The following is a 25,957-nucleotide window of genomic DNA, read 5'->3' as shown; positions in this document are numbered from 1 at the left end:
GGCACAGGACCTTATAATTAAAACCAAATCTATTCCCAATACTTAATGTACGACACTATTACGAACAGAATATTCAAAGTTCTTTATTAAAGTAGTGTTTTATATGAATAGTTTCATGTGAACATTTCCAGCTGCAAACCATTTGCTTAATTGTGCAACTTTTTTAGTGGTGTACTGTGCACATTGATACAATAGCAAACAGGTTGATTAGTATGTTTGTACCACTGATAAGAGGCTCTTGCATAATAGCACAGACATTCACTGTGCCAACAAGAGGAAACAACACTCCACAAACCGATCAATCATGAGGTAATTATAACCCAGTATCATTACTAAATGACATATTTCTAGTTAAAAAACATCTTCTTAACACTCAATTCTTCTTCACTTTTGATCAGCAACAGATATCGTACAGCTACTTCATGACGGATAGTAAATAAATTGCATGTACTAATTGAGGCTACATTAAATCAATTTGGTCAAGTTTCTGCCACTTAGGCAAAGCAAAATGTTTTAAGTGTGTTAACACTTAAAAAAATGGATGAATCATAACAGTTTGACAATAAACATTGTAAAACTGCAACATGGTCACAGAACCTCTTAAAAACCCTGTTAAAATGTTCTTCGTAATCACACATATGCAGTACATGGCATGTTAAAAAAGATTCAAATGCTATAAGTAGGTGACAGACACAGAGAATAGGAGAAATTAAGAACACAATTTACGCTCAAAATAATACTTTTCATAATTTTGAAACTATGTTATAGATGAAGATCTATAACGTCTTTGTGCAGTCAGTAGAAAAATAGGTCCAGGACATGTTTAGCCTAAAGCTAATCAAAGATACAGAAAGCTTAGAGGTGAAAGAGACCCCGGGAGCTGTTTGCTCCAGGAAATCTGCTGGATACGAATCCCATCCATGTTATCAGATCAGCCCAGAGCCAGGAAAGAGGAAGAGCTGGGATCTGCCGGTAGTGTAGTCTTCTACTGGACCATGGTGACGGCTGCATGGATGGACTCGGCCACATAGTTGATGTTCTTGGTGGTCAAACCGCACATGTTAATGCGGCCACTGGTCATTATGTAGACGTGTTTCTCCTTTGTCAAATATTCTACTTGTTTGGCTGCAGGAAAAACAGCAGAACCCAATTTAACTATTCATGAGACAGTAGCATCTGTGTGTCAAAGGAAAACATGTCGTGCAGTATTATAAACAAATGTTAAAAAAAAACGTGATTTTACAAAGCAACGTGCATTGCCTATGTCCCCCCTCTGTAACGTATGTGTTTTGTTGTTTCTCATTTTTAGTGGCATTCAGTGGAGTTCAGGCTTTTTTGTGTAACTGCACCAACTTCAAGTGTTAAGTCCAACTACTGGTCTGCTGGATTTTGTACTCACGATTCAGGCCTGTGAAGCTAAACATGCCAATCTGCTCTGTGATGTGGTCCCAGGTCCCCGGTGTCCCCAGAGCTTGAAGCTTAGCTTTCAATTGAGCCCTCATCAGTAATACCCTGTCGGCCATGGTCTTAACATTGTCCTTCCTAAAGGCAAAGAATAACGTTAAATCAGAAAATTAATTATTGTCATACATAAAATACCTTATGCAGTGCTGATATTTCATAAGGTAATCTTTTTGCTGACCATTCAGTGAAAAGCTCAGGAGAATTAAGAGTGATGGCAACAATCCGAGCTCCATGAGACGGTGGGTTCGACCAAGTGGTCCTTACAACCTTCTCCATCTGGGACAGAATTCGTACCAGGTTGTCGGCATCACGAGCTACAACAGTCAGGTTGCCTACACGCTCATCTGATGGGACAAACATACAAATTCTTTTTACCTGTCCCTTTAGCAGAAAAGGGGCAGCTCTGAAAACCACTAGAGACCTTGCTTCTGTAAATAAGAGCCTGTAAGAAAGTTACTGGCTCATCCATAACTCTTTGTTGCTAAAATGTGTTCATATTAGGTGCTTTGCTAAAGACATTGTGAATAAGGACACTACAAAGAATGTTCTGCAGTCATGTAATCTACAACTCAATGCACCCCGGGGTCACTTACTGTAAAGGCCAAAGTTCTTGGAGAACGACTGGGCGACGAACATTTCAAAACCCATCGAGACAAAGTAGCGGACTGCCCAGGCATCTTTGTCCAAATTGCCTGAGGCAAATCCCTGATAAGCAGAATCAAAAAACGCAAACAGGTTCCTCCTCTGGAAAAGATCAGAAAAAAGGATCAAACAATAATTGTACTGTAATTAAAATTAAGGATGCAAAATCATGTCATGAATTACACTCAAAACCTATATCAACATTTGCAAGCCATGATAACCCCTGTGACCTTCCATACATCCATTCATCATCTATAACCACCTATCCTGTTCAGGGATGCTGGGGGCTGGATCCTGGTAAAACCTGGACAGGTCACCAGTCTATCTCAGGGCCAACACAAACAGACAAACACAGCCATTCACACTCACATTCACACCTACGAGCAATTTAGATTCACCAGTTAACCTAACAAGCTTGTCTTTGGACTTCCACTATAACTGTGCTATCACTAAGCTCTAAAGTGTATGAGTGGTGAGGCCCAGTGGTATCGGTTTGTATTTGTGTCCATGTCTGTGTACAGTACCATCATGACTTCAGCAATCTGCTTCCATTGCTCCTGCGTGGGATCTGTGCCAGTTGGATTATGGGCACAGGCATGCAGAACAAAAATGGAGTGCTCTGGGCAACTCTGCAAGAAGCAAAGAGAAGAAGTATAATACTACAGTAAACTCCCCATGAAAACAACTGCTTAAGCATCGGACACACACTGCTTACCTGCAAGTCACTAAGGAAACCAGCCAAATCAAGACCCCTTTTCTTTGCATCCCAGTACTTGTATGGTCGGACATCCTCAAGCCCAGCACTGCTGAATAGATTATTATGATTTTCTGCAACAAACGGAAAACAATCTGTCTTCTCATTTTCTTATGTATGTTTCCTCTTGATACGAGGGTGAATCTTGTTTTACAAATGCTTCCCACATCCGAACCGAATCAAGATCACTGATAAGGAGTGACAGTAAACATTGTCATTCATTAATAAAACACTGCAGTCTTCCTGAGTATAAAGTCAACAATGAGTCTGGGACTCTTTGTTATAGATTCAAAGATCAAAGTCCTTGAAGAAAGGAGCTACTGTCTAGGAACTATAATATTTTTTACACTGTCTGTGTGTATGCATGGTTGTACCCCAGGTAGGTGTAGACACATAGACAGGAGTTTTGGTGTTGTTGGTTCCATTGTAAAAACGCCTGAGAAACTCTGCTCCTATCTTCAAAGCCCCTGTACCACCCAGACATTGGACAGCCCCAACCTGCCAGTGACAGAAACAAACGGTGAATTTAAATGTAATAGAAAAGGAATGTGAACATTGTAAACTATTTTACCACACAAACCCTGTTTTCCTTGATGGCAGGACTGTCATCTCCCAAAACAATCTTTGAGGCTGACGATCTGAACTCATGCAGGCCGAGGATGGGCAGGTATTCATGGTTTAGCCTGTCATCCTGCACAATGATCTTTTCTACCTTTTTCACCACAGGCAAAATCCATGGCTGGCCTTCGTCTGTCCGGTATGCTGCAAGGAACAATGTAGGAAAGACAAAATTACACAAAAAAGTGAAATATGTAGTAATAGAAACAGGCCTTGATGTAGTTCAAAACACAGTTGCTAAGAATCTCACTCTTCTCAGCAACATTTAGGTGAAGTTAATAAATACTATTATATTGCCCTAAATAATAATAACTTGAAATAGGCTTGTCAGCATATATTATGATACCCTGTGAGGCAAATATTTGCACCTGCTAAGCTTTAGATTTCTGATTTTACAATTTCACAACTATTTTTAAAGGACTAAATTAAATAGAACTCACGTTTTTCTTGTTAATGCACTTGGTACTGGGTCAAATCTTATTACTGTAAAGCTGACTCTGGCAGGATCGCTTCAAAGATATGACACACACACGCACTTTCATCTCTTTTGGTCAGCAGCAGAACTTATGTCAGCACCTGATAAACAATTTTTACCTTCAGAACAGACGCCATCAACGTGCTTTACAACACACTAATTGTTCTCAGGTTAAATATCATCTGCAGTAACTATATGTTTCTTCTTCTACACTGGCATTGAAGGTATTGGCTTCTGTAAAAATGATTTACCAATCCTCCTTCATTCACAATTCTATGGATAGTTTTTCAGGTTAATCGGTTATTCTCTAAAATGTGAGTAATGTAATGAAAACTGAAGATTTTTTTAATGATGTCTCAAAAAAACATATTCAGTTTATTATAACATAAGATAAGGAAAAGTAACAAATTCTCATGACTAAGAAACTGGCATTAGTTCATTTTGTGCCGTTTTTTTGATTGAAAAAAAGGAAGTAGTGGAGTCTCAAAATATCAACTGATTAATTTTCATTGAACTGTTCATTACTTGTTTCAGTTCTCACTGTGATTTTTAATAAATATGACATATCACACGATGTGGCCTATATTTCCAAGCTGCCCAGTACATGAGGACCATCCAGAGTCTTGCAGACAGAAGAAGATAATGAGACCTGGGCCTCCATTACTTATTATGGGAGTCAGGTGAACTCGTCCTGCTGAGCAGTGTTGTTAAAACACTACTACAACACAGCTAAGCAATGTTTCTCTCACTGTTCCTTTGCAGTGTACAGTAAGAAGCAAGGGTTACTACGTTTAATAGGATTAACACTGAAAACAGCTGTACTGAGGACTGAAACCTGTCATTTGCTCACTTCAGGAAAGAAGCATGACTTATATGTATTTAAACTCATGCGAAACACTTGAAGTTTGTAGCAATAGTCCCGCTGACTGTCCTCTCCACAGACTGAGAGGTTATTTTGCCCAGCTGAAACAAGATGGGAGAGAGAGAAAAACAGGAAGAGAAAAACCAGAGGCGATTCCACTTTGTGCAACATTGTTACACAATGAAGGAACATTATCAATGAAGTTGCAATCAGCACTTTCTGTGGACTGACTAGGCAGCAAGGTGCATGGACAGATTAGTTGAGCAGTTGTTTTTACCTTCATTGTGATCTCATTAAATTGTGACCCACTGACTACCATGCTAGAGTTAAAGAAGCCGTTTGGCCATATGTTGTCAGATATACAATATTGTATAAATATTATGGTAAGAAATATCAAGATGTTTTAAATATTTTAGGATATTGTATAATTTTATATTCGTCTATAACCTTTTTCATCGGCGTCAGTGACGCTATATTTAGATGAAAGAAGCTTATTTTGATAAGTGTTTTAAAATACAATGTGTCGCATAATAACTTCCTCCACAGGTCTCAGAATGAAATAGGTCTCATAACGTACTGTAACGTAACGGCTGCAGCAAGCTGGTTGCTCTGGGATACCGTTACACCTGTTTTACGTTACCTGACTGTCGCTCACTTACCTCCCACTCCGAGGTTCACCTTGGTGGGACATTGGTCATTATTGAAGTCCTGTATTAGCTTGAAGACAGCTACAGGAGCTGCTTGGGGGACGTCGCAAAATATCGACATGGCTGTTGATGACTTTACTGGAGACTGGCAACAATGAGCAACCAGCAGCTCACGGGATAAAGCAGGACTTTCACCTTCGAGTCACATTTGGGGATTGGAAAGTGGGCTTGAGCGGATTTACCAATAGCAATCTAGATGCCTCTTCCAAACCAATCGCAGTTCTTATCCCGCCTAGGTCAAAGTTCAAGAAAGCACACACATACACACACACACACACACACACACACACACACACACACACACACACACACACACACAGGCGCTGTTGGCTAATTAATAAACCTCGGCGTGTAGCCTCAGTATGGTAATGCAGTAAGGAGTTATGGCCAGAAGGTGGCGCCAAAACCTTGGTAATGACTGCGCTGACCAACTCTGATGGTATGTGTTTGTTCTGCAGCTTTGCAGGATTTGATAAAACAGCCCATAAACAAACGACTCACAAACTAGATGATTGTCTCACATGGATTCATTTTCATCTTTAGTGGTTGGGCTGTACATCTAATCAGTATTCAAACTATAGGCTGGGGACAGACTGACTGCACGTTAGACTGTCCAAATGACTATGAGCAAAGGTCTTCATCTGTTCCGTCCTGAGGGCCTCGGCTGAGCTATGGTGTAAACACCCCGGCTCCTCTGTGCTCTCCCCACAGCTGTCTGCTGGAAGTGAAGTGGTTGATAAATGAAGGCCACTCCATCCTGCTCCCTCCCGCTGTGCCTTTGTTGGAAAGCTTTTCAGCTAAACTTGAGGCAGGACTCAATGCGTCTGAGGCCCCAGTGCTGGCTCTTAACGATTCTGAGGAATAGAGAAGGGGCTTTTGCATGATTCACCCAGTGTGTAGATAAACTTGGCAATGGTAAAACACACTGAGACACTTGGCTACAGTGTGTAGCCAAGTGTCTCAGTGACTACAGTATGTAGCCAAGTGCCCAGAACTATACTTTTGAACTACGTTGATGATGTATTGATGCTATGTTATAGATTGAACAAGCTGCAATGCTAAAATTACGTATGAATGATTCAGCACTAACCTATTTGTGTATTCGTACAACAATATTGAACTCTAGAATTAATGAGTATTCTGTAAATAAAGTGCCTTTACTTTTGATACTTTGAAACAAAATGTGTTGATAGTACTAATACTTAAAAGTCTCTGTTTACAAAAATATTACATAATGTTTGAAGAGCTTGTGAGTCTTTATTTATGGTTAATGAGGACCTTTACAAAAGTGTGTTTTAGCTTACTGACCATGATCCCTGACCTTCATTGTGCACAATAATGTAAGTTTGACATTAGATGTTTCTTTGTATATTAATTTAATGAGCTCTGTGGTAACTTCAAGTATCTGTTTAACATGTTTATAAACACATGTTTTGTTGAGCAGTTACAATTTGCAATGAGCTTTAAAATGTTTTGTAGATCAGCTCTCACTTTGGACATGCTCGGTGTGCTTCTAGAAAATAAAAGTTCACTGCGTTGACTGATCAAGTTGTACAGTAATACTTGTACTTATAAATATCTCTGTACTAGCAGTTCATGTTCATTAATATTTATAATCTGCATTGCTATGATCTTCTATTTTGTTACTCTGTTGTGTTCTAGTGGATGACTGTCCATCCAGCATCCTCCCGCTGTTGTTTTTCCTGCAATTTCTTCAACTTTTCTCCCTTTTAAAGCAATTTTAAGGGACTCACTCCTTATTTGATTGGACGGCCTAAGGCTGAGAATGTTGTTTTTGTACAGATTGTAAAGACGACGGGGGCAAACTTGTGATTTGGGAATGGAGTTATACATGCAAAATGTCATTTAATTAAAAAGTGTTTTGGCATCATTCCTCTGCTTTTATTTGTTTTTGTTTAGTTTAGTTTTTAGTCTTACGCCCTTGTCAGCATGGTTTTCAGGTGCAGCAGGCGGCCCTTTCAGTGGAAAAGTTTTGATATACACATGGGCCACAAACTGATGAGCAGAAGACAGACAAAGCACACAACTGGCTGGTGAAAGTACTGGAGCAAACTGTTGGGTGTGGAATACTTTCATGGCCAACGGACATTATGAACTAAAGAGCAAGCTGAGAGGACAGTACAAGTCATGCTTTTGGGGGTTATACACAGGCCAAAGATATTTGGCGTTTGACTAAAATGTAAGTTTTTGTTTAATTTCTTTTTATTCAAATATGAATGAATCACTCATTTATAACGCATCAATTACACAACATAAATTCCTTATAAACTTTACAAAAGTGTTACAATTAATCCTAATTCCAGTTATTACAGAATACCGAGTTACTATTTTCTCTCCATTTTGTCCCAGATGTTGCTCACTTTTCCCTTACCTGGTACCACCCCCACTCTTCTCCGCTCTTTGACAGTAGATGTTTTCATTCTTTCCAACCAGGTGAGGGTGTCTCGTATGTTAGCTATCACTGTCAGCCCTGCAATTATGGGATTTGAGCTTCCAGAACAAGGCTCGGGGGCCCAGGGCAGGGTTTGGTGTGTACGTACCGGGGAGCCCCCGAGGCCACAGTCTGGGCTGTGATGTGACGTGTGAGTCAGAGCAGAGAGTGACAGGAGTAGCCTCTGGCAAGACAGTGCCCATAGGAAGAGTATGCCACGTCCAGATCAATGAGCTAGTCAGCCAAACATTTAAAAGCACTTTCTCTGCATTTCCTTGACATTGATATGTGGAACATTTATTTTGGCACCTAGCAATGTAATGCAAGTATGATAAAAAAAAACAAAAAAAAAAGACTAGTGCTAACAAGGTTTTTGTTATCACAGTGTTTTCATTTTGCATGCAGGTTATAATTGTTGCTGTATGACGCTGACACGGAAACACACAAAGGCACAGATTCAGGCACAAGACACATTCCAGCTGTGGTATCACTGAAACACAAACAGGAGCGTGTGCACAGACACACACGCCGTGGCACATTCCAGGGGGGCATTGCAGTGTTGCTCACTTGTTGCAATGGCCCCTGTGTCTCTGGGTCAGAAAGCCGTGGTGAGTGACCACCTTTTCAGCTTTCTGCCGTGTTTGTTTTCCAAAGACAGTGTCATCTATTCTCCAGCGAGAGACTAGACACAGCAACAACAAAGAGCACAGGACCTCCCTGTTGCTCCCTGTGAAGTCCAATGACTGACGGAGCATGCACACAACAACAGACATCAGCGTCTGACTACATTCCTACTAGTGTATTTGTGTGTATATTCACGTTTGTGTGTGCACATGTCATTGTGTGCTTCAGTTGATATCAGGAGATGAAATCAGTTTGTTTTTTTTACCAACAGGGAGCCTGTGCTCTCTGTGTACATCTACACAAAAGGCCAAGAATGTACACACCTGAACATGTAATACATACAAATTCTATTGTACATATGATATAATCCTTACTTATCAGACATCCTATCAGAGGTACACACTTGACTCATTGTTTTAGATATACTAAAATACAAATGTCTTAGTTGTATATGGATCCTTACCAAATGGGAACTCTCATGCAAAGAGTTAAATGAGAAGGCCAATATTGCTGACATACCTGTACAATAACTATATAGCTATACAGCTCAAATCCAGTTAACTCATCTTAGTAGAAAAACTGGACACGTGGGCAAGAAGCTAGTTTAGATCTGTAGTCTGGACAACAGAATCGACCTGCACCTCCTACGCTCATTTACTCACACTTCATGTTTTGTTTAATTTATTGATGAACAGTGCCAAAACAAACTGCTCACTATTTAACACTTGATGTTAAATAGTGAGCAATTAACACTTTGGTTACACTGGGATTGTCAGGCTGTTTCCCTCTGTGTTCAGTCTGTGAGCTAAGCTAAGCTAAGCTAACCAGCTGTCTGTACAGTCCACACGGCTTTATATTTATAGAGATGATATTTTCAGTCCTCTAGGTCGGAATTCTAGGTTAGAAAGTGGATCATTTCCCAAAATGTTGAACACTTCCTTTACATGAAAAAACTTAATTTTTCCTGACGCTATTTATAAGAAACTGTGTGACTGACATATTTAGAAATGAGTACTGTTCACGGTTTTGTTAATCTATTATTTCACTTTGGTAATTATAATTATGACATAAAAGTCTGCTTAGGTCTGCTGCTCCACCCTCTTAGTCTGGGTGGAGCCTCAAACACAAGGTCTACAGTGTGCTTTCTAATTGATTGATGTTGTCTTTTGGCCAAATCAGGCTCGCCAGACCCCGGCTTTATACAAATATGCATGCTAAGAAACAAAGACAGGAAGTGGAAGACTCATGCGAATTTTTAAATCGATCGCTTATGGCCATGAAACACACTACCACAAAAAATGATAAGTGATAAGAAATGTGAATATCATGATCACAAATGGTGTGATGTTTTACTAATCCACATGGAGAGATCTTCTGATTTCATTCTCCCATTCACAGATGGAACAGAACTCTGGGTCACCTACTGAAAACTCCTTCTGTCCACACATATATACTGAAGCAATTCAAAAATCTGCAATTTCATGGCTTTGTATAATAATTCTTTACAAAACTGTGAAAAGAAACTATCAGTTTGATAAAAACTCCATCACGGTCGCTGGAGAGGCAGCACCATTTGAGGATGTTTACCGCTTGAAGCCAGGATGAATGCATGCTTTTATTCTACAGCAACACTGTCTTTCCCAAGAGAGTCGTTACTGTCCGAGCAAATTAGAGAAAGTCCCTCCAATAGCACGCTGAACTTGATTCAACCTTTTGATATTTTTGAAAAACTTTTCGCAGCTCTGGCCAAGTAGGGCAGAACATACACGCAGCTGAAGGGAACATTCAAGCTCCACACATCCTATTCTGTGAAGGCCCGCCCCTCTACAATGTCTTTATCTACATGGCCCCTGTGACAGCAGAGAGGATAAGCATATTTAGGTTGCATGTTTCCTCCTACACTAGATTCCCAACACCGTAGATCACAGACATTGCAACGCTCACATCCCCCTGTTAACGCTCATATATACAAACACACACCTGCTCAGGCAAGGCCGTCTGGAAGAGAATTACAACAGGCTAATTTATGAGACCCAGGGGAGTGCAAAGGTTAGGGGACCCAGACTGGCTTGACCTCATTTCCTTCTTTCAGGGTCTCCAAGTTAGGCCTTTGATACACAGAATAGGGCTTTGGTTTTCTAACACATCACCTTCTCACATTCTTACAAATAAACTACCTCATTAGGTTATCTTTTTCCCAAACTGGTTATCACAATGAGCCTTGAGGGACTGTTGCAACATGTGACTTAGCTATCACCTTAGGCCCGCCATTGTGGAATATTTGGCACTTTCTGAGCCAAAGGTAAGTGGGCGAGAACAGAGGTTTTGGTAAAAATATGGCCCCTACGTTCGCCTCTGGCCTCCTCATTTCCTTCAGTGAGAAGACGCTGTCATCCGTCATTTGGGGCCAGGCAGGGGCACAATAGCACAGTCTGGGTCCTGGCTACTGACACCATCACATGGGCTGCTGATAAGACTCACCTTCCGGGACCCAGAAGAACTGAACCATTACTGTCACACAACGGTTTGGTCCTTTGCCATTCTTACTGATGACCATGAATTAGAAGGGAAAAGGAAAGCAAATAATGAAGTGCGTGAGGCAAGCAGGCTTTATCTGCAATGGTGCTTTCTTCTATATTTCAAGGTCCTTTAATCTTTATGCCTCATCACTTTCATATTGCAACGTCCTCTCCTGTTGCAAGATGCTGGGGAAAAGCCATCGCAGCCTCTTAGATAACCTTCTTTTGGACAGATGTGCAGACACATTTGAGTTAATCTGTTTTTCTAATTTAACAATCTGTTGTCGTTGTTGTGGGTGAGACATGACAAAATGACAATCATACCTTTCAGTTCCTCAACACACACCTAGGCTGTTTTAGTAACTCCCGATGATCTATCATCTCCTCACTTGAAAGATGCTGTTCTGGGAGGTCAAAATAACACACACTCTTTCACTTAATGCACGTTCAAATATACAAGACATGTACAGTGCACACTGGAGGTGTTGTTGTTTTCTTTACACTGGTAAAACATCACATTCTGATCTCCTCTGGGCTTTATAGAAGCAGATGCCACACACATCAAACTCCCATTCATTCATCTGAGGGATCTTTTGTTTTAACAGAACCTCCAAGCCTATAAATCTCCAAATGCAGTGGTTTACTGGGTCTGCAGTCACTGATCTGACTATACACCTGTCACTCTGCAGGGGAAGACACTGCCGCAACAAGTTAGTCTGCTAAACCGGAGGAACAAGAAGAAACATGTTCGGCACTGCCTGGCAATCGTGCAACTCTCTAGAACCACCAGCCAAATTGAGTGAAGTTTGACAGAGTATATTTAATGTAGTTCTTTGTGAAAGCCTGTTTTTTTTTTTGTGTGTGTGTGTGTCCAGTAACCATTAAGAGCTCTGCAGCCTATCCGTGCCGACCTCTGTCGTGGCTCTGACCTTCCCCAGCTTATCACGATGATTCTGAGATGAAGATGATGGATTCATTCAACACTGAGAAGCTTCTTGACACTAACTGTGGGTCTGGGTTTTGTTACAGCCAGGAAACAGACTCTTCCGCTCCGTAAACACGCTTCTCTGCTTGGCCACTTATGGGCTGCGCCGGTGGCACGCGAAGACCACTGTGATGGTCAGTGAGGACTCGCGAGGGCAAATGTGTGTGTGTGTGTGTGTGTGATATTTTTAATTGACATTAATATAATGACTAAATGTTCAGGTAGTCATTGTTAACATATCGTGACATTTACAACTGCAGGCTTTTGCATAATTTCCGTCTTTTGCGCCTAAAACTTTGCGTCTAAACACAATTAAAACATTTAAGTTGACAAACCGTCATTTGCTAAATCAGTCGCCCGCATTAACTATTTAATAAAAGGCTAATATGTAAACGGTGTTAGAATATTTAGGATATTCTGCAGTATTTTACTAAAACTACTCCATTCACCAGTCATAATAAATCCCACCTCAGAAAACGGTGCAGGGGGACACACTTCTTTTTTTTTTTTTATCTCAAATGTCCTTACGTGTTTTTAGGAGCACATTTGGAACAGCCAAACCCACATGTTCACTTTCTCTGCAGAACTAATTCGTTACCCTGCTCTCCCGCTCAAGTGAAATGGTCCATTTTAAAGCCATGGATCTGCAGAAGAGGGGAAGAGGGGAACTTAATCTAAACATCGCCTTGCTGATGGGGAGCGGAGGAGTTCTTGTCTGCATGCTCTTCTTTTCTTTCCAAGCGGGAACCAGGGCCTTTCAAATCCGGACACAAGGACAGATGTGTCCCGTTTCAGCAGGTTTCTCCTTTTGGTAAATCCACCTAAAATAAAAATAAAAATACATTCGATTTTTGTTTAATATTAATTACACCAGGCGAAGCATATAGTTACAGCGTGACCAAACGCAAATTACACGTTGTAATAAAATAAAAGAAGTTCTAGGCACTGCCACAATTATTGTTAGTATTAATAGTAGTAGTAGCAGCAGCAGTAGTAGCAATAGCGTCCAACATATTGAATTTAAACAATTTCCCCTTCTAGGGGTGATTACCGTAATAGTTTCAATTGAGTAAACTGACTTGTTAACATTTTACCCAGAGCTTTTTTTGGAAATACTGACCTAATGTCAAGGGAAAGTATCATCAAGTCCAAATTTGGATGGAAAAAAACCCTGCAACTTTCTAAACCGAAGGAGACACAAATACACGACGGATCACCACATTTATAATATCTGTGCCTTTGCTTGCCAATTGGGTCTTTTTTTCCACGGCCACATTGTAGGCTATAGCATTATTATATTAACCGTAAATTGCCGAGACGGGAAACAAAAATATTTCTAATTTTAAAATGGTAGTAACGATGGTAAGAGCTGTAGCGTCTTGGGATCATCAATAATTTGCAAATTTCCCCCTTTTTAATGATACGAAGGTAATCGTAACCGTCACACACACATACACACACACACACACACACACACACACACACACACACACAAACACACACACAGAGTGAAACGGGGTAGAGAGAGAGAGAGGGAGGGGGGGGTGACTCCATCGATCCCTCCCCCGCTTCAGGACGTCATTGAATGGGAGAGGACAGCATCTTGGCTGACCCAGCTCTTTCTCTAGATAACTGAATTCACCAACTAAACAGGATCGATCCCTCTCTTTCCACAGACACTCAACCAAAGGAGAGGGATGTCACAGCTCAAACAAAGACATTCGTCCTCGGTCTGCAATAAAAACAAGCCGTGGGCGACCATTTCTCGCGCTGCACGAGGTATTTACTTGTTTTACCCGTCACACGAGGAACAACTAGTGCAATTTTGAGCCTGTTGACTATTAGTTACCTGTCATCTGTCTTTTGGTGGCAATTATGCTCCCCAGCCCGGTCATAACTCCCTCCAACACGCCCTTTTCTGTGAAGGATATTCTGAAGTTAGAGTTGCAGCAACAATCTCAGCAGCACCAGCTCCAGTTTATCTCCCGCTTCGGTCTCTCCGGGGCGCTGTCACAGCCGGGAGCTTTCCCAAAGAAGTCGTTCCGTTCTCATTCACCGCCCTCCTGCATGTTGGCCGGTAGAGACAGTCCAAGTCCTATAAGTTCCGGCCTCTCGGAGAGCGAGGAGAGGATGTCGTATCTCAGCACACTGACGACACCGGACCGACTGGCGGAGTCCAGTCTGTCGGTGGAGTTGTTCGGCAGCCCGCCGCAAAACTCTGCAGAGCTCGGACTAGAGACCGAGCAGGAGGACCAAGATGGCAGTGAGTGAATCTAAACTAATAACACAATATAATATAATATGACGTAGATATGTTCGCCCTAAAATAAATGAGGGTTGTGATGAAGATAGGCTGTTGTTTTTTTGTTGAATCAGAATCAGACGTTCATTAAAACCTAAAATATTTGCCTATATGTAGCAAACCCATAAGATATGTTTTTTGGACTTTAATATATAATTGAGATGAAATAATTACTGAGGACTAGATACAGATTTAATTTCCTGACTCATATGTAAATGACTTTCAGATTCACTTAAAGGGAAGTTTATCCCCAGCAGGAGGGACTTTCATTAGTAATATTTAAAATGCACTGGCATAAAAAATTACATAGTGTTTATAAACGTTTAACTGATTTTATATAGTTGTTTGATATTATAATTTCAAAGTGTCTTTGAATATCTTGAAAGGCGCTAAACAAAAATTGCCCAAAATAGAAATTTAATGTATTAAATCTCTAAATATACCACAATGCAGAACAATAATAACAGAAACCTTGCACAGTGGACGCAAAAAAGAAAAAGACCCTGTGGGCTGTTCATTATCTGCCAGAAATGTATTGCTGTAGGCACATAAAGCCTGCGGGCATTTAAGTGCTGTTTGAATTGTTGCGGATTTATGTATTATTAAAAAGCCCACTTAAATCGTCGAACACAAATGTACAAAAAAATTAGACTTTCAATTGCAGAAAATTACTTTGACTTAGTCAATTTTATCTGCTTTTAAGCGTTACAGAAATCTTTACATAAATCATACAGTATTTTTTCCCACAAATATTTCAGTAAGTTTAAGTTGCAGGGCTTATTTGATAAAAATAATTTTTCAGTGACGTTCTTTATAATTTCTTATCTCACAGAAAATTCGAACCCTGAGCACATTTAGACAAAGCAAGACAACATTTTTTATACTTTTCAAACACTGAGACAATTCAAAAAGCTTTGAAATGTGTGTGAAAATAATGCAAGTTATAAAGAACAAAAGCCAAAGATTGTTTGATTTAGAAAAACGTTACCGTTTTAATTAAGGCTTTAAACAAAATTATATGAAATTCACAAAGTGATAGTTATGTATTAATACAACATGGTTAACACGTTTTCTTTTAGCACTGATGTAAACGTGTCTTGTCCGCACAGAGACCTGCGGTGCGCTGCGGGGTGAGGTTGAAAATCCAGAATCGGATAAGTTCTCCAACAAGCAACAAAGGACCAGGAGGAAACCGCGTGTCCTCTTCTCCCAGGCCCAGGTGTTCGAGTTGGAGCGGCGCTTCAAACAGCAGCGTTACCTGTCTGCCCCGGAGAGAGAGCACCTGGCCAGCTCCCTAAAACTCACCTCCACACAGGTCAAAATCTGGTTCCAGAACAGGAGATACAAGTGCAAGAGGCAGAGACAGGACAAGACTCTAGAGATTGCAGGACATCACCATCATCACCACCATCCACCGCCGCCTCCCAGGAGGGTGGCTGTGCCGGTGCTGGTCAGGGACGGGAGGCCTTGTCTGGCCGGATCCCAGAGCTATAACACTTCGTACACAGTCGGAGCTCCTACTGTGGCCACAGCCTACAGCTACAATGGCTATCCAGCCTATAGCTACAACAACTCGGTGTACAGTAATTCGTACTCTTGTACTTATTCTAGTTTGCCTGCTCTTCCTCCCAGCAACAGCAATGCTAATGCATTCATGAACATGAATCTAGGAAGCCTTGGTGCACAGACGCAGAGCCAGGCTCCCCAGGGATCAGTGGTTACACCCTGTCAAGGAACTCTGCAGGGCATCCGGGCATGGTAACCCAGTGTTTACGCACAACAATTGGGAGAGACTTCACCGGGAATCAAGCACGGAAACCTGATGAACTAATGCCAAACGAGCACACAGACTGTGTAACAGAAAGCACAGTGCTATAAGTCAAGGCAGGCTCACGCTGACAAAGACACAAACAGCAAACAACACGCGCGTTCTCTGAGCCACAATGTTCAAAGAACGTAATAATACTGCTGTGCGTAAAGGGGCGTGAGCAGGTTCAACCTGGATGGAATGTGGGACTAAATTAAAGCGAAGCTGCTAGGACATATAAGTTGGAGACTTGTTAAGGACACTTCCGATCAAACACACACGTTTTATGCATACCCCAAAATAAACGAATTATTGGCTTATAGGCACGTTTAATTAGACCCATGTAATAAAAATAAAAGTACTGTTTTTTGTTTGTTTGTTTTCAGTGTGACTTGAATGTGTCCAGTATCATGTGTTTTTAAGTGAGATTGAAAAGAGAAACTGTGACCTGATTAGAACTGACGCTTATATTGGTTTGATGCACAGGTTACAAGGAAACAATGACTAAAATGTTATAAACACGAACTTACATAATATGAGAAAAACAGGGCTGCGTGCGTGAGTATGTGTATGCGTGTGTTTTCCTATTAAAACACATGGAAGGATCCATAGAAATACACAATGTTACGTCACACGGCCCATTGAGACGTTTCGCGTCTTGTTTGGAAACAGGTCTTAATGCATTTTAACATCCATATGTACTTGAATAGATGCATGTTTCATTGATGTGCGGAGCTGTTTTTTTTTTTCCTCAAGCATAAGTTCTCATCATCTGAAATCTTCACTGAAGACAAACACGCACGTTTTTCCCAACGTGAAAGCTTGTAGTAGAGTTTGTTCTGAGACAAGAACCAGAAACAGAGAGAATTTGGAGGCGAGCAAATGTTCGGTCAGAATTCACAGATGGACATTAACCAGACAGTCAGTAAAGCCCGGGAACAACAGAGCAAAGAAACTCCCAGAACTGTGGGTGATAAATGTTGTTGAACCATTTTGGATGGATGACTTTAAAATATATAATTTCCAGCAAAAGAATAAATAAATAATATTCCTTATCAGAAATACTTAACTTTTAAAACACAGAAAAACAGTCCTGCAATACATTTAACTTTATAAAGATGATAACGTCCCGTTTTCTTTTTGTGTTTTTTGACTAAAGAAACGAATAAATAACGCCGTACAGTCCGACAGCAGCGCTTACTGCAGCCACCAAAATGATCACACAGTTAAATCCACATTTCATCAGTTTAACGTTTATGAGGAAGATTATTTTGCAGGACTGTGACAGCATCTGATCAAATCAAGTACACGTAATTTGTTTTGAACATGTTTAAGTAATACAGTGAACAAGAACAACATTAGTAAACATCTTATTACCTAAACATGTTCAGCAAATCAGACACATGCTTCAGTTAAAAATAAACTAATTGGGTGTAATTATTTGTAATTTTTGTAATTGTAATTTTTTTCACTCATTCACACTGGAGAGGCACACACACACACACACACACACACACACACACACACACACCAACACTTATACACCTTCACCTGGTCGAAAAGGCAGACATTGTGAATGGAGATTAATGGCAACGTAAACAGAGTGTTAGTCTCCTCTGGTAGCCTCACTGGCCACTTCCCCTGGCTACTACACTGCCGGTAGGACATACCTGGTGTCAGCTCTAAGTGCTGCAGAGTCACTAGTGTAAATAGAGCTGGCGACAGGACGGCGATGCCTGAGGATGCGGCCAGGCCACTGCTGCTTTGAGAGGCGCTGCGATCGCTATCTTATGCTTCCAAAGATAGCAGCTCGGCTCATCGCTGCGCAAGGCGTGGAGTTTCCCAAAACAAACTCTCCAATGGCAACCACTCGAGGAGCGCACAAAAGAAAGAGGGCCCAAATATAGTGAAGGAAAAGTGTGTGGATGAGCCGGAGTAAAGCCCGTTCCATTAAGGTGGCCCTCCAACGCGCCAGCATGGCATCAGCTGGATCCAGACAAGTTTAGACCAAATGCGGTGCTTCTTTTAATTGTGCTGTTCTAAGGACACAAGGCGTGCATATTGTATAGACTGCAAACAAAGGTTTATACACTTGTGTTATGTAGGCTGGACAAGATGATCATGAGCTGACTGTGGATGACAGTTCATGCATATCACGATAAATAAAGATCAAGATAATCATAATACACAGTAACAACATACCCATATGTGATGAATTCCCACGTTGGTTTTATGAAATAAAACGTTGCATTTTGCTGAGGACATAACATTTTATGCAACAAAAAAAAACTAATTTCTCCAAATTCCGTGTTTCCCACCCGCACACGAGACCTCCCTGTTTTTTCAGAAGAAGTAAACAAAACATGAAGAGGCAGATAATTTCATCTGTTATCACGTTTCCTTTATGAAGGATGGGTCTGCTGATTGTATGAGGCGCGTGTGTCAAGAAATGGGTAGGAGGGGGTGGTCTCCACGTAGCTGTCACGGTTTTTACAAGCCTTCAACATGGAAACCATGATGCCCACAGGGCGGCGCTACTTACCAATCAGAGCAACCAGTTTAAACGTCTGCTTGCAGTCATCGATGGTCGATTCAACCATTCAGTGAAGTTTTTCTTCAAGTTTATGTCGACAAACATTATGGTTTAATGACCATTACGGCCTCCACGTTAAAAACCTTACAACCGTGAACTACTAAAGAAAATATATTAAACGTTCTGTGTCACGTTATGTGGACGCTAAAATCTATTTGATATGGGCCTGATAATGGTTATAACGCATGAAGAGGTGAATTCTGACAAAGTCTGCAGTGACCTGAGTTTCATACGTGATGAGAAAACTTGTTGCATCAGATTATTTTAGTAATCTTTGCATATAACATTATTTGTTATAAGGCAGATGTCTGAAAAACCTGCATTTTGCAAGAATTGTGGCTCCTGACCTGAACTTGTCTCCACACCTACAGACTCTGACACATTTAGGCCAACTATTGTTTATGTTGACTTATGAACCATTTCTCCCTCTGTCGATTTCTTTGGCTTAAGCTAAAATCAATCACTTTACCAAATCGCTGAGTGTCTTCAGAGCAGAGCACACAGAGCAGCATGGAGCCAGGCGGTGCGTGGGGGTGGGGGGGAATAAACCAGGCAGAGAGAGGAGCCAACCAGAGGCGGAGCTGCTGCTGCTGCTGTGCTGAGGACTATTGTAAGAGACTCGACAACTCCTGATGTTGGCTGTTCATTAGCAGACCGGACTTACTTTACAATTAATTTAGAGCAATTAAATAGATATCGAATCAGTAAGGACTGCTACTTTCGAGTGGCTGATCTCTTGATGCCTCCTAATAAATCGCGTGCGAGCGTGAGGATATATCAGTGCTCTTTTTTTAATCATGACATTAAGTTTCTCTTCCTTCTCCATCAAAGACATCCTTACCAGACGTGATGGACAAACCGGTATCAGGAGCACAGATGAGCTCTGCCCATCAAAGCTCACCGGTCATAGTAACAGGAGAGGACATGATCTGTGCCAGCAAGACGCGGAGGAGACGCGCATCCCTTCGAAGAAACTTTCTCATGATTTTAAGTTGTCTGGTGGAAACCTCCGGCCTGGCATCCCCAGTAACGAGACTGCAGGAGAAGAGGACGAGCACAGAGGACGTGAGTTTATTTTTATTAATGTGGTTTTACATGAACAAATATGACTGCAGGGTGATATGAGGCCTTTTTAAACATTTATATATTTAAAAATGGGCACCTTCTAGCAAAATAAGATTAATAACATCAAACAATGCTAGAAAAAAATCAAACATTGAATTTTTCTTTGTATGTTGAAATAAAGGAATAATATTTCACAATAAATAAATACTCTGATGGGATCCTTTGTAAAGTTTTAGCAGAAATAAATCTCTTTCTTTCTTCCAACTAAAACTGGAAGTGTCACTTCTTTTTGTTATTTCCTAGAACGTAGGGCCAAAACCAAAAATCTAGGACCGGAGATTTTTTGACTGAATGGCCTGAATTCAAAAAATAATGACGTTCAATAATAACACCTGGCTTTGTGCGTTAAAGAGACAGAAGAAGTCAATCTCATGGGCCAGCAGTAGCACATTGTCTTTAGTTTTGAGCAGATTGACATTTCCTTTCTTTGCCACAGATCAACAACCACCCTGTGTGGTGCAGAAAAAAAATGAGGTAGATGGGGAGGAGGAAGAAGGATATCAGCACGACCGAGAGACGCTAAGCTGTTCATTCGACACCCTGCAGTCCAGGCCCGGTACGAAGAAGCGCTCCAGGGCGGCCTTCTCACACGCACAGGTCTACGAGCTGGAGCGCCGCTTCAGCGCGCAACGATATCTTTCAGGTCCTGAACGGGCCGATCTGGCTGGAGCACTGAAGCTCACAGAGACCCAGGTTAAAATCTGGTTCCAGAACCGGAGATATAAAACCAAACGCCGTCAGATCGCGACCGAGCTGTTGGCGTGTAGCTCTCCAAAGAAAGTCGCAGTCAAAGTGCTGGTGAAGGACAATCAAAACTATTACACGAATGGAATACACATCCCAGTGACTGTGCCACTGTACCAAGCCTACCAGTGCCAGCCATACTTGCATTATTACTGTCAGCCCTGGATGCTCTAAAGCTGTTTCAGCTTTGGAGAATCAATGACTTTAAAATATTTTCTAGTTTTCATCACCTCAAGGGACGTCTTTTTACGGATAATCCTTTTACGGACTCATTTCTCTATACTTTGTAAATGGATTGAACAACAGTTTTTTTTTCTTTTGAACATCACAGATTTCCAATTTAGCAGTCAGTCAGTCAGTGTTACCTTTACCCTTTTTCTCTTTTTAGATTGTTATTTGGGCTTAAAGGTCTGCAAAGCAGAGAAGTTTAGAAATGGTCCTATTTTTGTTATAATCAAGGGGAAAATAAATAAGCTATTCATATAACAGTAATAAATGTTACCCTGCGGTGAGGGTAAATTGTGAAGCTGCGCTGAGTTGATTGGCGTGTCTACAAAATGTACTAGAGAAAAATGATTGAAAAGCTTAATGCTGTCCAAGTTTGTTTTTCTGATTTGCTTGGTAGTATTTTTCTCATTGATGTCTCATATTGTATTCATGTAACCTAATATTTGAGACGAAAGTGCTAAGGGACTGTACTTGCTGGCGGGGGGTAGTTTTTTTTTTTAAATTTTTCTATTTTCACAAGCCCCAGTTACTATATCAGCATTTTCTTGCATGATTAATAAATGTGAAATTTAAGATTTGTCCCCCTCCCACACACATTTTGTAGATATTGTTACCAATAGCAGCAAAAAGAAAAAAAAAATATATTTTTTAAAATTGTGTTCATTGGCACAATTAAATTAAAGTTATCATTTTCTAGATATTTTACATCAGGTGACTTGCAGCCACTGCCAATAACTGTCCACTTTAAGCTATAAGACAGAGCAGACAGGAATCCTGAATTTATACAAAGCCAAGGAGAGAAAGTAGCTTATCTTAACTTGCAAGAAACATTACAGAAGCTTTGACATTTTTAGTAGGCATTTATTTTATTTATGGGACTTCTTTATTGATTATGAAACTCAACGTAACACCAGCACGAAAAAGTTTTTCATTTGAGCTTTATGGTTCATTATTATGGAGAGTGTGCCTGTGTATGCATTTCAAATTCCCGATTCCTTTTTGAAATAACAAATCAAGAAGCCTGGTCACAAATTGCATGAAAATAACTTGATGTAGGTTTTTTAAAAAGTGTATCTAGAAAGTGTCATTCAATGCAAAGATATGCAGACAAACGGATTATTACACAAAACTTTTCTTGACTCAGTCAAATGACATTGACAAGGTTAGTATTTTAGTGTTGTTTTTAAAAAGGTGTGCTGTGTAAATGTGTAGAGTCCTGTGTAGGCCTACTCTCTACTGTGTGCTGCATGAGTCAGAGATGGCCAATAGACCGTGGAGATGTTGCACCATCTAGCCAAGCTGCACAAGACAGCACACATTAATCATGCTTACTGAAAAGACTACACCCTCATCCCCAAAGAACACACAAAATGGTCACACTCCATAGGAAAATAAAAAACACAATTCTTAAACGAGGTGACTAGTTCTTAACTGATTCTACTGTCAGTTGGCAACAACTGCCAGAATAGAGATAAATGGAGCCCGCAGGCTGCTGGGGAGGCAGAACACACAGTCCCCCTGTTGGCCTTAAGTACTGCGGACAAAGAGATAAGAGAATTTACTATGTGGCTTGAAATCTAAAAACTGTCTATATCATGTTTGTGCAACATCGCTCTGACATAAAAGCAAGTAGTGTCCAGACTATATCAAAGCGGAAAACATTTGGATTTTACAATTTAACAGCATTAAAGAGGCTGCAACATCTAAGAAATGTGATCTAAAATACTTCTACTTCCCTTCTCCTACAACAAGCTGCTTCGGCAGATAGCATCACCTTGTGCCATACCCTGGCAGCAACCCAAACCTCATTTATCTCTTATATCAAAACACCACTTGAAGCTGCTCTAAGTGGTTGGCATTGTATGCTACAGGTAGGAATAACACATCTCCTCTTGGCTGCACAATTTTGGGTCACAGAGGCATCATTAAGTCTAATTATGTTTTATTTACACAGGGTGTATTTGCTATTGAAGACTTTTAGATGACTAAGACCTGCAAAGGAAAAGGTAATGGAATTGCATTGTGGCTTCAAGGTATGCTACTTTCTATGAGCTCTGATTATTCACATTGTGCTGGTGAATTGTTGCTCTTGTAATTGCTGTCTGCCGTGACTAGATAACACATGTTTCTCCGCCCAGACTGCAATGTCACATTAAATATACATTTTTCATAGAGAGCAATGAAAGACACGAAAAAGGATGAAATTGATATCAAGCAGGTTGGAGGACAAGCTAATCACCCTTCTTTGTGCTTAAACTGTGCTTAACTGCACATGCTAGTCCAAGTTATTCACAATGTGCAGGTTTGATAATTTCTAAAATATCTTCAGCATTTGGTTTTGTATTTTCATCAAGCCAAATAGGTGTTTGTTTAACTTCTGACCGAACGACTTCTGACCATTCTGATTTTTTTGATGGCAATGTTAGTCTGTTGGTCCATACTGAAAGACCTCAGCAACTATAGGATGAACTGACATTAAATATTACAAGTACATTCTACATAGTAAAAATCACTCAAGGACCAATTATGGACACAGCTTGTTTCTTTACAATCAGCAACTGTGATCCATCACCATGCTTCATTTATCACTGGATCAGTCTCAAACACATCGCTGGCAGAAGGGACAACATATTAAATATATAACCTAATATTCTCGGTCCATTGCTTGATTACCAGACAAATGACTTTCAGGTTATGGCCATGTCAGTTCTTAACTCCGTTTCTGGCGGGGAATGTGCCCTGGCCAGAAGTAAGCATCACTGTAGTCTATGTTTAAATAATGCTCAAGTATGTAAACATTTTGAGTTGGGCTTTATTTATGTGCTTCTTTATGAATAGATTCATGAAGCAGGGCGAGCGTGAAAGGAGACAGACAGTAGTGCAGAAGAACATGTTTGTCTACCTTACTGAACAATCATCAGCATCAAAATAACATAATTGGCAGATTTAAATAGCACTTATTAATGCCAGTGGAAACAAGTAATTTCCTGTTGCCTTTTATGTTGCTGCAGATTTGTCAGCTGGGAGGAATGTGTTGAGGGTGGGGCTGAGGTACAGTTAGCAAGACAGGAATGACGGTCCTCACCTAATCCATGCTTGGCTGCACTTATATGATACAGATCTATTGATGGACAATTCTCACAGGGATCATGAAAAGCAATTACAAATGCATTTCCGATGCACTTTTTGTCACCAGAATTATTTTCTCAAGGGCCTTTTTGATTTAAACAATTTTCATCTTCACATAACGGCTGCTGGAACTAAGACTTAATCATATGAATAGAGTTTAAGCTCATGTGAAAACAAGACTGGGTGAGGCTTCCCCATCAATAACAACAGCAAGACAGCAAGAAAGTGTTTTGCTCTGGGATAATAATGGAGCAGTAGTTTGTGTTTTGTCGCTATTAATGTGTTGCCCCTCAGCAGACACAGGGCAGGACTCAGGAAGGAGAGAGGTCATTGTTAATACCTCTGTTTAAAGACAGATCTGTTTCCCTTTGACCTGATCTCTGTCTGTCTGTCTCTCTGTCACACACACACACGCGCACACACACACACACACAAACATGCACTCATACTGCAAATAATCCCACCCAGAGGACTCTTCAGGCCTGTTCCAGAAACTATTAGCAGATAGCATCAGTGCATGTCGGAATGTAAACATTTACAGTAAAACTATAAGGCTTCAAGTCCCCCAGGGGAAGACATATCCATCATGCAGCAGCCGCATCAACACTCGCAAACCCCCCGGTTTTAAAAAAGGAATTAGACATTACACCTTTGCAGTCAATTGAAATGATCCTGTGTAATCAGCCCACATTGTTTTGTATGATATGTTGGTAATTTTGTTGCGTGATCAAGCTGCAGGATTGAATTCAAACACATCTAATAAAAAAATTTGATCATCTGATGAAAGGCTGAGGAGAGTATAGAACTCTGCAGTAACTGTGGCCCACTGCATGTAAAGAAATGCAATGATCCCAGATCTGTGTTTGTAAATGCAGGAGCAGGGGTCATGACAAGGATTAGAAAGGATAGAAAGATGAGCCCACCCAGAGCTTATAAGGAGCAGGCTCATTTTTTAGAAAGTCTAGTCTACACGCTGTGTGTGTTTATCTGTGTTTGTCCATTAGGAGCTGAGGCAGGGATGAGAGGTTGAGTGTATTTGGAGGCAGATTAAGGAAAGCACAAAGGTAATGCTCACAGGGGAGAGGAAAGTACAATGAAAAAGACACCATGCCATCTCTTGCCAAACACGTCATATGGTCTTTGTCAGTTTACAATGTTTTTTACACTGCTTTTCAAACTATAATTACTTACAAGCACAAAAAGTACTGAATTTAAACTAAACATATAACAATTATGAGTAAAATATGACATACAAATACAGGAAAAAGGAATCAAATGAATGTGCATCTGCAGAAATAAAATCAAAAACAAATCTGTTTTTGAAGGGTGAGCACTCTTTGAGCTCATCTGTCCATAGATGGATAGGAAGACATCCAAGCTGCAGCATTTCCTTCCTCTGACTCCTCTCTGCTCTCATGTCTCCCACACACATGCTCAGACAGACACACACTCCTCCAGAGTCAGTTGGAAGAATTCAAATGTTTAATTAGTGGTGATAAACACAGACAAGGAGCGCATTGAGCAGCTCTGACACACAGTGAGACGCCTCCTATCAGTGGCCTGATAAAGAAACTACTCAGGCCCCACTTATGGCCTCTCAAACCTCCCTCCTCCTCATGTTCTTCATGGTTTAAAGCTCCAGTCAAGGAGACTCCCATCACTGCTGTGTGAAACAGGAAATGTCCTAATAATCTTAAACTTCTCAGAGGCCAGGTGTCAATTAAAGCCGCTCTTTCCTGTCCGCTTTCTCACTTGCAGTTTAGATTTACCCTTGCTTGGAGTTTCCTTTCCAACACATCTTTCACCTGATGCACTTTTGAGCACAATATTTTGTCTTGTAGACTTAATTTTGTCTTTTTTCAGACTAACTGAACAAGAGTTAGGTCTAAGACGGATACTCGGAACACAAAGTATGTCCTAACCTTGA

General features: G+C 40.7%; 3 protein-coding genes across 3 annotated transcripts; 2 read left to right on the top strand and 1 right to left on the bottom strand.

Moving 5' to 3' along the window:
- Nucleotides 1-63: 63 nt before the first annotated feature.
- got1 (glutamic-oxaloacetic transaminase 1, soluble) lies at nt 64-5,676 on the bottom strand. Its single transcript, XM_067520385.1, has 9 exons — nt 5,475-5,676; nt 3,441-3,622; nt 3,235-3,358; nt 2,822-2,934; nt 2,631-2,735; nt 2,058-2,208; nt 1,643-1,808; nt 1,400-1,542; nt 64-1,125 (listed from the first exon to the last, which is right to left on the bottom strand). The coding sequence occupies exons 1-9, from the start codon at nt 5,581-5,583 to the stop codon at nt 986-988; spliced, it is 1,233 nt and encodes a 410-aa protein (XP_067376486.1). The 5' UTR covers nt 5,584-5,676; the 3' UTR covers nt 64-985.
- Nucleotides 5,677-13,626: 7,950 nt separating this feature from the next.
- nkx2.3 (NK2 homeobox 3) lies at nt 13,627-16,585 on the top strand. The gene is made up of 2 exons (XM_067520312.1): nt 13,627-14,365; nt 15,514-16,585. Exons 1-2 carry the CDS (start codon nt 13,978-13,980, stop codon nt 16,164-16,166), a joined length of 1,041 nt encoding a protein of 346 aa, XP_067376413.1. The 5' UTR covers nt 13,627-13,977; the 3' UTR covers nt 16,167-16,585.
- A 2,808-nt stretch (nt 16,586-19,393) lies between these two features.
- Nucleotides 19,394-25,480, top strand: nkx3.3 (NK3 homeobox 3). The gene is made up of 2 exons (XM_067520298.1): nt 19,394-19,869; nt 20,366-25,480. The coding sequence occupies exons 1-2, from the start codon at nt 19,602-19,604 to the stop codon at nt 20,845-20,847; spliced, it is 750 nt and encodes a 249-aa protein (XP_067376399.1). The 5' UTR covers nt 19,394-19,601; the 3' UTR covers nt 20,848-25,480.
- The last annotated feature ends 477 nt before the right edge of the window (nt 25,481-25,957 follow it).

This window comes from Channa argus, chromosome 1 (assembly GCF_033026475.1).
Source record: "Channa argus isolate prfri chromosome 1, Channa argus male v1.0, whole genome shotgun sequence".
Lineage (NCBI taxonomy): Eukaryota > Metazoa > Chordata > Actinopteri > Anabantiformes > Channidae > Channa > Channa argus.
The sequence above is the reverse complement of the archived record's forward strand: the minus strand, read 5'-3'. Positions and strand labels throughout refer to the sequence as shown.

Bases quoted from the DNA above. Each gene is read 5' to 3' on its own strand.
- got1 (XM_067520385.1), bottom strand. From the start codon at position 5,583: ATGTCGATATTTTGCGACGTCCCCCAAGCAGCTCCTGTAGCTGTCTTC. The intron at 2,935-3,234 runs GTACAACCATGC...CGTTTGTTGCAG, and splicing joins TGTGTCTACACCTACCTGGG to AAAATCATAATAATCTATTC. The intron at 1,126-1,399 runs GTGAGTACAAAA...TTTTTCCTGCAG, and splicing joins TAGCTTCACAGGCCTGAATC to CCAAACAAGTAGAATATTTG.
- nkx3.3 (XM_067520298.1), top strand. From the start codon at position 19,602: ATGACATTAAGTTTCTCTTCCTTCTCCATCAAAGACATCCTTACCAGA. The intron at 19,870-20,365 runs GTGAGTTTATTT...TCTTTGCCACAG, and splicing joins AGAGGACGAGCACAGAGGAC to ATCAACAACCACCCTGTGTG.
- nkx2.3 (XM_067520312.1), top strand. From the start codon at position 13,978: ATGCTCCCCAGCCCGGTCATAACTCCCTCCAACACGCCCTTTTCTGTG. The intron at 14,366-15,513 runs GTGAGTGAATCT...TTGTCCGCACAG, and splicing joins GCAGGAGGACCAAGATGGCA to AGACCTGCGGTGCGCTGCGG.